The 13,289-nt window shown below is 46.8% G+C and overlaps 1 protein-coding gene across 1 annotated transcript; it reads left to right on the top strand.

The window, feature by feature from the left end:
* Nucleotides 1-8,037: 8,037 nt before the first annotated feature.
* LOC139582672 (ras-related protein Rab-28) lies at nucleotides 8,038-10,362 on the top strand (the record flags this gene model as incomplete). The annotated part of the gene is given in 1 exon segment (XM_071412877.1): nucleotides 8,038-10,362. A coding segment is annotated over 1 exon segment (95 nt), but the record flags the coding sequence as incomplete, so codon positions are not given.
* Between the last annotated feature and the right edge of the window lie 2,927 nt (nucleotides 10,363-13,289).

Here is a 13,289-nt window from a genome sequence, read left to right as displayed (position 1 = left end):
TCCTAGGTATTCCTTGAAGAGGTGGGGTTTCAGGTGTCTCCGGAAGGTGGTGATTGACTCCGCTGTCCTGGCGTCGTGAGGGAGTTTGTTCCACCATTGGGGTGCCAGAGCAGCGAACAGTTTTGACTGGGCTGAGCGGGAACTGTACTTCCTCAGTGGTAGGGAGGCGAGCAGGCCAGAGGTGGATGAACGCAGAGCCCTTGTTTGGGTGTAGGGCCTGATCAGAGCCTGAAGGTACTGAGGTGCCGTTCCCCTCACAGCTCCGTAGGCAAGCACCATGGTCTTGTAGCGGATGCGAGCTTCAACTGGAAGCCAGTGGAGAGAGCGGAGGAGCGGGGTGACGTGAGAGAACTTGGGAAGGTTGAACACCAGACGGGCTGCGGCGTTCTGGATGAGTTGTAGGGGTTTGATGGCACAGGCAGGGAGCCCAGCCAACAGCGAGTTGCAGTAATCCAGACGGGAGATGACAAGTGCCTGGATTAGGACCTGCGCCGCTTCCTGTGTGAGGCAGGGTCGTACTCTGCGGATGTTGTAGAGCATGAACCTACAGGAACGGGCCACCGCCTTGATGTTAGTTGAGAACGACAGGGTGTTGTCCAGGATCACGCCAAGGTTCTTAGCGCTCTGGGAGGAGGACACAATGGAGTTGTCAACCGTGATGGCGAGATCATGGAACGGGCAGTCCTTCCCCGGGAGGAAGAGCAGCTCCGTCTTGCCGAGGTTCAGCTTGAGGTGGTGATCCGTCATCCACACTGATATGTCTGCCAGACATGCAGAGATGCGATTCGCCACCTGGTCATCAGAAGGGGGAAAGGAGAAGATTAATTGTGTGTCGTCTGCATAGCAGTGATAGGAGAGACCATGTGAGGTTATGACAGAGCCAAGTGACTTGGTGTATAGCGAGAATAGGAGAGGGCCTAGAACAGAGCCCTGGGGGACACCAGTGGTGAGAGCGCGTGGTGAGGAGACAGATTCTCGCCACGCCACCTGGTAGGAGCGACCTGTCAGGTAGGACGCAATCCAAGCGTGGGCCGCGCCGGAGATGCCCAACTCGAAGAGGGTGGAGAGGAGGATCTGATGGTTCACAGTATCGAAGGCAGCCGATAGGTCTAGAAGGATGAGAGCAGAGGAGAGAGAGTTAGCTTTAGCAGTGCGGAGCGCCTCCGTGATACAGAGAAGAGCAGTCTCAGTTGAGTGACTAGTCTTGAAACCTGACTGATTTGGATCAAGAAGGTCATTCTGAGAGAGATAGCAGGAGAGCTGGCCAAGGACGGCACGTTCAAGAGTTTTGGAGAGAAAAGAAAGAAGGGATACTGGTCTGTAGTTGTTGACATCGGAGGGATCGAGTGTAGGTTTTTTCAGAAGGGGTGCAACTCTCGCTCTCTTGAAGACGGAAGGGACGTAGCCAGCGGTCAAGGATGAGTTGATGAGCGAGGTGAGGTAAGGGAGAAGGTCTCCGGAAATGGTCTGGAGAAGAGAGGAGGGGATAGGGTCAAGCGGGCAGGTTGTTGGGCGGCCGGCCGTCACAAGACGCGAGATTTCATCTGGAGAGAGAGGGGAGAAAGAGGTCAAAGCACAGGGTAGGGCAGTGTGAGCAGAACCAGCGGTGTCGTTTGACTTAGCAAACGAGGATCGGATGTCGTCGACCTTCTTTTCAAAATGGTTGACGAAGTCGTCTGCAGAGAGGGAGGAGGGGGGGGGAGGGGGAGGAGGATTCAGGAGGGAGGAGAAGGTGGCAAAGAGCTTCCTAGGGTTAGAGGCAGATGCTTGGAATTTAGAGTGGTAGAAAGTGGCTTTAGCAGCAGAGACAGAAGAGGAAAATGTAGAGAGGAGGGAGTGAAAGGATGCCAGGTCCGCAGGGAGGCGAGTTTTCCTCCATTTCCGCTCGGCTGCCCGGAGCCCTGTTCTTTCTCTTTTCTCTTTCTTTCTTTCTCTCTCTTTCTCCTTTTCTCTTTCTTTCTCTTTCTTTCTCTCTTTCTCCTTTTCTCTTTCTCTCTCTTTCTCTTTTTCTCTTTCTCCCCCTCTCTCTTTCTCCCCCTTTCTCCTTTTCTCCCTTTCTCTTTCTTTTTCCCTTTTTCTCTTTCTCTTTTCTCTCTCTCTTTCTTTTCCTCTTCTCCCCCCCCTGGTTTTGTCTCCTTCCATCTCTCCGGTGGTGTGTGCTGCTCAGAGGATCGTGAAAGCTGAGCTGGTGGACTACCATCAGGACGAAGTCCCCGTTAGACAGGAGACCAATCAGAGCAAAATCTTTTCGGTTCAGTAGTTGGAAGTATGTCAACACACAGTCGCACACAGATATATTTTTCTCCTGAAATATACTGTATCTATTAGTACCTGGTACAAAACCGCAAGACCCCTTACGAAGTGGTTGTGATAGAGGTCGTCGTTGTATTTTAATTGTGGGAATTAAAGTGGAACTGACAGCGTTTTAGCAACATGAAATCTTATTCAAATATTTTTCTGTACACCCCCAGGTGTATAGAGAAGCGAGCACTTAGATATGGTCATTTTCACGTTTTCGTACTTTCAAAGAATGTTTGAGAATACTGTAGCTCTGAATGGCAAGGGCACACCGGTCTGTGTAGAGTCCAGTCCTGGATAAGAATGACATGTTTTTATTCGGTTTTATTTACTGCAGTGTCTATAAATTGTCCAAACGCACGGCCGCTTTCCCACTCTATATTGCTATAGAATTTTCACAAATGCCTTTAAGGTATTTTAGCTTGCTAAGTAAATAGCTACATAAATTGATAAGTTAGCCTATTAGACATGTTATGACTGACTTGTGATGATTGCCCTTGCTAGTTTGATTGTATTGATATTACCAGCCTTAGTTACATTCGTCCGTTTTTGTCTAAAACATTGAGTCATTGAAACTGAAACAGTGCATCCCAAAGGGCTGGAGGCAGCAAAACATTTACCAGGCCAGCTGTGATTTACAACCTGATAGCAATAAGTTTTGGTCTACCAAGTAAAGTATTGGTGAATTAGATATATTTATCACGCACTGAACTGCATCCATCTATTCTGCCAACGTTGCCTTACTCTACTTCATGGAATTTTTAGACAAACATAACCTATTTTTAATATAACCTCTTATAAAGGTTTGATATTATGATTGTCTGTTTTCATATCTGCAAGTAGTTAACGCTGTCAGTTCCACTTTAATTGAGTTATTAGTTAGTTTGATTATTAATGGAGAATGTCTTTGGTTGGTTTCGATTGGTCCTACAGTAGTTTGGCACAAACATTTTGTTGGGAGTAATATATTTTTATGTCGCGTCATTAAGAGGAAAAAACATGAAATGACACTTGTGTAGAAGCTGTTGCCAGGGATTCCCGACTATTTTAGTGGGCTGCATCAGTATGATCCAGAGAAGTGGGCTTGGCCCCCGGACAGAGTTTGTGTCAGACTGACCTTTGTTTGACCTGTTTCTATGCTTGTGATTGGCGTTGAGCAAAAAGACTTGAGCAGATATTTTATTTTTACCACAACATTCATCCATTAACTTGTATACTTCAGTTGACATGTTTTTCTGAATGTGACAAATGAAATGTATTTGAATTATATAAGTATGGTCTGGGGCCTGGGAAGGGAGACCTGGGGCCTGCTTTGTGATCCATAGATTTCTGGACTATGCAGGAACAAATAGCAAATATTTTGTAGTATCAATTAGGTACATTTAATCTTAAATTGTATATAATTAGTGTTTAAAGGTGCACTTTGCAGAAATCGCTCCATTTCCTGGTTGCTAAAATTCTAATAGTTGACCTAATTTCAGTTTATGTGACAAAATAAGATGGTGTAGAGAATCACTGTACCTTCTAAACCGCTGTGAAATATATTTTCCATAACCCAAAGTATTGTTTCAGCTATTTGAAGCTGGTGTACAAAACCGAAAGTAAAAGACACAAACTCATTTTAGGAATGGAAGCATAGAAATAGCGCACATAGAACTGATATACCTTCTTAGACTTGCTTTCAAGTAGAATGATAGATCATAGATCAACAGTTCTATGTGAATTTGGTCAGGTCGCCCAAAAAGTTACATATTGCCACTTTAAATCAGATGGATTTGGATACAAATATTGAAATTTAAATGTTTTTTTAGAGTAAAGTACATCGAAAAAAAATCAAAAGAAAACTGCAAACTGAATAGGAGACCAAACAAGCAGCAAACAAAGAAGAAAGGCTTTTGAAAAAGTAACAATTTTTCATAAAATTATACCGTTTTCTTAGCTAGCTAAGTTGTTTACCTGTTGCTAGGCAGTTGCTAGGGACATTCCTGAAAGAAGCTAGCTAGCTAGCTAACAAGGAGTGTCTAGTTGGCAGAAGAGAAGAAGGGACAAAGAAGGGACAAAGTGGGACAAAATAAGGACAGAAGAAAAGGGAAAGGGGACATTAAGGTGAAGCAGTCCTCTAAAGACACAAAAGACAATAATACAAGAAACAACACTTCTATTGCCTCTCCCTCTACGATACGCACTTCCGGTTTGGTTTGGAGCGAGTAGTTGCATTCCGCTTTGCTCCACAGGTAGTATTACAGGTAGTATTACATTTCATTTCATTACAGTACAACAGTTTGATTTGTTTGATCTTAGCTGGCTACATAGCCGTCTTTGTATCCAAGATAATTGTGTAGTCTAGAGTAATTGTCGAGGTTACCTAGCCAGTTAGAGGTTACCTAGCCAGCTACACTTTCAAACAAAGTCAACAACGCAGCCACTGCTAGCTAGCCTATTTCACCAGCCAGCAGTACTATATCATTTTAGTCAATAAGATTTTTTGCAACGTAAGCTTAACTTTCTGAACATTCGAGACGTGTAGTCCACTTGTCATTCCAATCTCCTTTGCATTAGCGTAGCCTCTTCTGTAGCCTGTCAACTATGTGTCTGTCTATCCCTGTTCTCTCCTCTCTGCACAGACCATACAAACGCTTCACACCGCGTGGCCGCTGCTACTCTAACCTGGTGGTCCCAGCGCGCACGACCCACGTGGAGTTCCAGGTCTCAGGCAGCCTCTGGAACTGCCGATCTGCGGCCAACAAGGCAGAGTTCATCTCAGCCTATGCTTCCCTCCAGTCCCTCGACTTCTTGGCACTGACGGAAACATGGATTACCACTGATAACACTGCTACTCCTACTGCTCTCTCCCCGTCTGCCCACGTGTTCTCGCACACCCCGAGAGCTTCTGGTCAGCGGGGTGGTGGCACTGGGATCCTCATCTCTCCCAAGTGGACATTCTCTCTTTCTCCCCTGACCCATCTGTCTATCGCCTCCTTTGAATTCCATGCTGTCACAGTTACCAGCCCTTTCAAGCTTAACATCCTTATCATTTATCGCCCTCCAGGTTCCCTTGGAGAGTTCATCAATGAGCTTGACGCCCTGATAAGTTCCTTTCCTGAGGATGGCTCACCTCTCACAGTTCTGGGTGACTTTAACCTCCCCACGTCTACCTTTGACTCATTCCTCTCTGCCTCCTTCTTTCCACTCCTCTCCTCTTTTGACCTCACCCTCTCACCTTCCCCCCCTACTCACAAGGCAGGCAATACGCTTGACCTTATCTTTACTAGATGCTGTTCTTCCACTAATCTCATTGCAACTCCCCTCCAAGTCTCCGACCACTACCTTGTATCCTTTTCCCTCTCGCTCTCATCCAACACTTCCCACACTGCCCCTACTCGGATGGTATCGCGCCGTCCCAACCTTCGCTCTCTCTCCCCCGCTACTCTCTCCTCTTCCATCCTATCATCTCTTCCCTCTGCTCAAACCTTCTCCAACCTATCTCCTGATTCTGCCTCCTCAACCCTCCTCTCCTCCCTTTCTGCATCCTTTGACTCTCTATGTCCCCTATCCTCCAGGCCGGCTCGGTCCTCCCCTCCTGCTCCGTGGCTCGACGACTCATTGCGAGCTCACAGAACAGGGCTCCGGGCAGCCGAGCGGAAATGGAGGAAAACTCGCCTCCCTGCGGACCTGGCATCCTTTCACTCCCTCCTCTCTACATTCTCCTCTTCTGTCTCTGCTGCTAAAGCCAATTTCTACCACTCTAAATTCCAAGCATCTGCCTCTAACCCTAGGAAGCTCTTTGCCACCTTCTCCTCCCTCCTGAATCCTCCTCCCCCTCCTCCCCCCTCCTCCCTCTCTGCTGATGACTTCGTCAACCATTTTGAAAAGAAGGTCGACGACATCCGATCCTCGTTTGCTAAGTCAAACGACACCGCTGGTTCTGCTCACACTGCCCTACCCTGTGCTTTGACCTCTTTCTCCCCTCTCTCTCCAGATGAAATCTCGCGTCTTGTGACGGCCGGCCGCCCAACAACCTGCCCGCTTGACCCTATCCCCTCCTCTCTTCTCCAGACCATTTCCGGAGACCTTCTCCCTTACCTCACCTCGCTCATCAACTCATCCTTGACCGCTGGCTACGTCCCTTCCGTCTTCAAGAGAGCGAGAGTTGCACCCCTTCTGAAAAAACCTACACTCGATCCCTCCGATGTCAACAACTACAGACCAGTATCCCTTCTTTCTTTTCTCTCCAAAACTCTTGAACGTGCCGTCCTTGGCCAGCTCTCCTGCTATCTCTCTCAGAATGACCTTCTTGATCCAAATCAGTCAGGTTTCAAGACTAGTCATTCAACTGAGACTGCTCTTCTCTGTGTCACGGAGGCGCTCCGCACTGCTAAAGCTAACTCTCTCTCCTCTGCTCTCATCCTTCTAGACCTATCGGCTGCCTTTGATACTGTGAACCATCAGATCCTCCTCTCCACCCTCTCCGAGCTGGGCATTTCCGGCGCGGCCCACGCTTGGATTGCGTCCTACCTGACAGGTCGCTCCTACCAGGTGGCGTGGCGAGAATCTGTCTCCGCACCACGTGCTCTCACCACTGGTGTCCCCCAGGGCTCTGTTCTAGGCCCTCTCCTATTCTCGCTATACACCAAGTCACTTGGCTCTGTCATATCCTCACATGGTCTCTCCTATCATTGCTATGCAGACGACACACAATTAATCTTCTCCTTTCCCCCCTCTGATAACCAGGTGGTGAATCGCATCTCTGCATGTCTGGCAGACATATCAGTGTGGATGACGGATCACCACCTCAAGCTGAACCTCGGCAAGACGGAGCTGCTCTTCCTCCCGGGGAAGGACTGCCCGTTCCATGATCTCGCCATCACGGTTGACAACTCCATTGTGTCCTCCTCCCAGAGTGCTAAGAACCTTGGCGTGATCCTGGACAACACCCTGTCGTTCTCAACTAACATCAAGGCGGTGACCCGTTCCTGTAGGTTCATGCTCTACAACATTCGCAGAGTACGACCCTGCCTCACGCAGGAAGCGGCGCAGGTCCTAATCCAGGCACTTGTCATCTCCCGTCTGGATTACTGCAACTCGCTGTTGGCTGGGCTCCCTGCCTGTGCCATTAAACCCCTACAACTCATCCAGAACGCCGCAGCCCGTCTGGTGTTCAACTTTCCCAAGTTCTCTCACGTCACCCCGCTCCTCCGCTCTCTCCACTGGCTTCCAGTTGAAGCTCGCATCCGCTACAAGACCATGGTGCTTGCCTACGGAGCTGTGAGGGGAACGGCACCTCCGTACCTTCAGGCTCTGATCAGGCCCTACACCCAAACAAGGGCACTGCGTTCATCCACCTCTGGCCTGCTTGCCTCCCTACCTCTGAGGAAGTACAGTTCCCGCTCAGCCCAGTCAAAACTGTTCGCTGCTCTGGCACCCCAATGGTGGAACAAACTCCCTCACGACGCCAGGTCAGCGGAGTCAATCACCACCTTCCGGAGACACCTGAAACCCCACCTCTTTAAGGAATACCTAGGATAGGATAAAGTAATCCTTCTAACCCCCCCCCCCTTAAAAGAGTTAGATGCACTATTGTAAAGTGGTTGTTCCACTGGATATCATAAGGTGAATGCACCAATTTGTAAGTCGCTCTGGATAAGAGCGTCTGCTAAATGACTTAAATGTAAATGTAGTGTGGTCGCAGCTTTCTCATATTTTGCCTCTGTTTATGTCTTTATGTTCGTGTGTTTCCATAGCGTGTGGTGAAGGCAGACATCGTGAACTACAGTCAAGAACCTGTGGCGAGGACAGTCAACCCCCCGCGCAGCTCCATGTGTGCGGTGCAGTGACCGCCTCTCTCCCCCACCTCCCCTCTTGCCCCTCCACAAACTGACTATAGCAGTGAGGGCTTCTGACCAGCAGGCTGCCCCCAACACACTGGCCCATAGCCAAAGCAGGGGAATTGAGCCAGCTTGGTTTATTCTGCTACACACACACACCTTCTCTCTCTCTCTCAACGCACAAGTCTTTAGAAAGGCTTTATATCAGTATTTCCTTTTTTGAGGGTTTTCAGGGTCATTGGATATTTTAAGATTTGAATGTGAGGATCTCTCTGTATGTACAATTTGTATATGTAAAGGGACCCCACAGTATATTCCTGGCTTCAATACATTTAATCTATTTTCATGAATGGATTTCTTGAGTAGTAATCAGCTTTGGTTGCAGCATACGTCTGTTTAAATATGAAGTTATGCTGAAAGCAAATGGGCCCTCCACTTTTTCAGCAATATATTTTGAGCAACTGTTATATTCTTTTGTCATTTTTTTTCTTCTACTGTCTTCATTATTCAATTATTCTTCAAAGGACCATTTTTGATTGTGTGTGTGTGTATGCATGTATGTATTCAACAAAAATATAAACGCAACATGTAAAGTGTTGGTCCCATGTTTCATGAGCTGAAATTGAAGATCCCAGAAATTGTCCATAGGCACAGAAACGTATTTCTATCAAACGTTGTGCACAAATTTGTTTACATCCCTGTTCGTGAGAATTTCTCCTTTGCCAAGATAGTCCGTCCACCAGGTGTGGCATATCAAGAAGCTGATTAAACGGCATGATCATTACAAAGGTGCACCTGCTGCTGGGGACAATGAAAGGTCACTCTAAAATGTGCACTTTTGTCACACAAAACAATGCCACAGATGTCTCAAGTTTTGAGGGAAGATGCAATGGGCATGCTGCCTGCAGGAATGTCCACCAGAGCTGTTGTCAGATCATTTAATGTGTATTTCTCTACCATAAGCTGCCTTCAACGTTGTTTTAGAGAATTTGGCAGTAAGTCTAACCGGGCCTCACAACCACAGACCACGTGTAACCACTCCAGCCCAGGACCTCCACACCCAACTTCTTCACCTGCGGGATCGTCTGAGACCAAACACCCAAACAGCTGATGAAACTGAGGATTATTTCTGTCTGTAATAAAGCACTTTTGTGGGGGAAAATGTATTATTATTGGCTGGGCCTATGCCCTCCAAGACCCACCACCCATGCCTGTGCCCCTGCCCAGTCATGTGAAATCCATAGATTAGGGCCTAATGAATTCATTTCAATTGACTGATTTCCTTATATGAACTGTACCTCAGTAAAATTGTAGAAATTGTTGCGTTTCTATTTTTGTCCACTAGATTTGGCATTTTTAACCTTGACAATGGACATTTAAGTATGTATTGGTGCAGCTTAAAGGTATGACAATTAATATATCTGTATCTTTGTAGCCCTTTTCATCTGTCTGTTGTAGAACAGAAAAGTCTGCAATGAAGAACTGCTTTGACACAAAGTGCTTCTTAGGATCTTCGTTTTTACCAAACAAGGTGAATAATAGCCAACCAACACTCTTAGAAAAAAAGGTTCTAAAAGGGTTCTTTGGCTGTCCCCATGAGAGAGTCCTTTGAAGAACCCTTTTGGGTTCCATGTAGAAAGGGTTCCCCCATGGAGACAGCCAAAGAACCCTTTTTTTCTAAGAGTGTACATAAATTATAGGCATGTGTTTTGTACGGATACTCATCCCTCAAAATAAGTTGGCTTATCTTGCAGTTTGTATTGTCAAAATGTTTTCTTTGACTAATATGGTGTACTTGCACAGAGGGGATGTCAACATTGTACCAGAAAATACACGACAAAACAATGTGACATGGTTGGATTTTACTCTGTAAACCATGGCGTTCGCCTTATGTGTGAATTGTCTTTATAAATGATAAATGCATTGCTTTGTGAAAGATCTTATTTTCAATGCTGCTCACATTTCAGTAAGATGTAAGGAGCTTCCCTCATTGGATGGAATAGCCTCTGTACTCCCTATGACTTTTGGTCATGAAAAGAAAATATCTGAAAGTTAAGTATGAAATCATAATGTTATATACTCTGTACACTTAGAAAAGGGTTGTCTAGTAAACATTCAAAAGTAGTACAGACTTTGTATATGAAAAATAAAAATGCCAGTAATTACTGGGCTGCTCGTGTATAGTTTGTGCAACGTTGTGCCTCCTTGGAATTCTGGAAATAAATATTATGTAAATGTGTGTGGTTGTGTGTATACTTCTTTACCTGTGTGTATGTGCGTGCGTGCGGCGCTCGTACTCCTGCATGCACACACACTTGTAATTCCAGCTTAGCCAGGTGTAACAGTGGTAAGGTGTCTGGACTGCTGTTGGGACAGCTTTATGTAGGCCCTAACAGTTTGCGGGCACCGTTTGTCACCGTTATAGTCCAATTATTGTATTGATTTGTGTTGTGTAGTGGCTTTGCTGGTATGCATCCCAATTAAAAAATGTCGAGTTGGCCCCACCAAGGTTAACATCCTAAAATCACTGGTCATAGAGCAACATGTGTGTTTATGCTTTTCATATCTGTCAAACTTCATAGTTTGTAGCTCAAACCATTCGGACTCTACAGATGTTTTTGTAAAAAAGACCTGGCCCCCTCCAATGGTACAACCCAGAAGTCTAACTCAAACACAATGTTTAAAAGCATCCAAATCACGCCAGCGTCATGGTGGGACTCATTGGGTTAAATAGTTGCTATGCCCTCGTAATGGCCGGTGCGCATTTCCATATCATATCAAACTTTATTTGCCACATGCGCCGAATACAACAAGTTTAGACTTTACCGTGAAATGCTTACTTAACCAACAATGCAGTTCAAGAAGAAGAAAATATTTACCAAGTAGGCTACAATAAAAAGTAATAATAAAAAGTAACACAATTAGAATAACAATAACGAGGCTATATTCAGGGGGCACCGGTACCGAGTCAGTGTGCAGGGGTACAGGCTAGTTGAGGTAATCTGTACATGTAGGTGGGGGCGAAGTGACTATGCATAGGTAACAAACAAACAGCAAGTAGCAGCAGTGTACAAGAGGGGGGGTCAATGTAAATTGTCTGGTGGCGATTTTTATGAATTGTTCAGCAGTCTAATGGCTTGGGGGGTAGAAGCTGTTGAGGAGCCTTTTGATCCTAGACTTGGCGCTCCTGTACCGCTTGCCGTGCGGTAGCAGAGAGAACAGTCTATAACTTGGGTGACTGGAGTCTATCTCAAAGCAATATCAAATATCTTGGTTGTAAAATAGTTGCGATTGAGTTGAATATTGAAAGTTGAGAAATAGAAATAGCTACAGAAAGCAGATACCCTCATCTCTTCAACAGGGACACGGGGACTAAGCTTCCAAAGCTGGGTTTTTCTCGCACATTTTGAAATGTTATACAATCAACACATTTTTCTCTTGAGGTCATGGTGGGATAAATACTTGCTAATCAAAGCAGCAGGCCTCAGGGAGGCAAATTCTTAACAGGCCATTGGGCCTCCTGCCCATGTCACATTTATTCAATTTTTTTTATAAAAAAACAAAAACATTTTGGTGTGTCAATTTCGACCAGCCTACCCAACAAAAGAAGGACATCTTGTCCCCTAGGAGACAGTGATAAATGAACATGTCCCTTTCTGTGGTGATAATGGAGTGCTCTCATTATGGAGGAGGGCTGTGTGGGTAGTGTGTTTGATTAAGATCCTCCATTGGACAGAGCCACAGCGATATTATTATTTAAAACATGACTGTAATTACAAAACGCCTGGGCACTTGTCCACTTCGGTGTGTCTTTGGCGCCAGAAACCAACCTGAGGTGGCGTGTCTGAACAATGAAGACATTTACATTTAAGTCATTTAGCAGACGCTCTTATCCAGAGCGACTTACAAATTGGTGCATTCACCTTATGATATCCAGTGGAACAACCACTTTACAATAGTGCATCTAACTCTTTTAAGGTGGGGGGGGGTTAGAAGGATTACTTTATCCTATCCTAGATATTCCTTAAAGAGGTGGGGTTTCAGGTGTCTCCGGAAGGTGGTGATTGACTCCGCTGACCTGGCGTCGTGAGGGAGTTTGTTCCACCATTGGGGTGCCAGAGCAGCGAACAGTTTTGACTGGGCTGAGCGGGAACTGTACTTCCTCAGAGGTAGGGAGGCGAGCAGGCCAGAGGTGGATGAACGCAGTGCCCTTGTTTGGGTGTAGGGCCTGATCAGAGCCTGAAGGTACGGAGGTGCCGTTCCCCTCACAGCTCCGTAGGCAAGCACCATGGTCTTGTAGCGGATGCGAGCTTCAACTGGAAGCCAGTGGAGAGAGCGGAGGAGCGGGGTGACGTGAGAGAACTTGGGAAAGTTGAACACCAGACGGGCTGCGGCGTTCTGGATGAGTTGTAGGGGTTTAATGGCACAGGCAGGGAGCCCAGCCAACAGCGAGTTGCAGTAATCCAGACGGGAGATGACAAGTGCCTGGATTAGGACCTGCGCCGCTTCCTGCGTGAGGCAGGGTCGTACTCTGCGAATGTTGTAGAGCATGAACCTACAGGAACGGGTCACCGCCTTGATGTTAGTTGAGAACGACAGGGTGTTGTCCAGGATCACGCCAAGGTTCTTAGCACTCTGGGAGGAGGACACAATGGAGTTGTCAACCGTGATGGCGAGATCATGGAACGGGCAGTCCTTCCCCGGGAGGAAGAGCAGCTCCGTCTTGCCGAGGTTCAGCTTGAGGTGGTGATCCGTCATCCACACTGATATGTCTGCCAGACATGCAGAGATGCGATTCACCACCTGGTTATCAGAGGGGGGAAAGGAGAAGATTAATTGTGTGTCGTCTGCATAGCAATGATAGGAGAGACCATGTGAGGATATGACAGAGCCAAGTGACTTGGTGTATAGCGAGAATAGGAGAGGGCCTAGAACAGAGCCCTGGGGGACACCAGTGGTGAGAGCACGTGGTGCGGAGACAGATTCTCGCCACGCCACCTGGTAGGAGCGACCTGTCAGGTAGGACGCAATCCAAGCGTGGGCCGCGCCGGAGATGCCCAGCTCGGAGAGGGTGGAGAGGAGGATCTGATGGTTCACAGTATCAAAGGCAGCCGATAGGTCTAGAAGGATGAGAGCAGAGGAGAGAGAGTTAGCTTTAGCAGTGCG

Source organism: Salvelinus alpinus, chromosome 1 (genome assembly GCF_045679555.1).
Source record: "Salvelinus alpinus chromosome 1, SLU_Salpinus.1, whole genome shotgun sequence".
Classification (NCBI taxonomy): domain Eukaryota; kingdom Metazoa; phylum Chordata; class Actinopteri; order Salmoniformes; family Salmonidae; genus Salvelinus; species Salvelinus alpinus.
The sequence above is the reverse complement of the archived record's forward strand: the minus strand, read 5'-3'. Positions and strand labels throughout refer to the sequence as shown.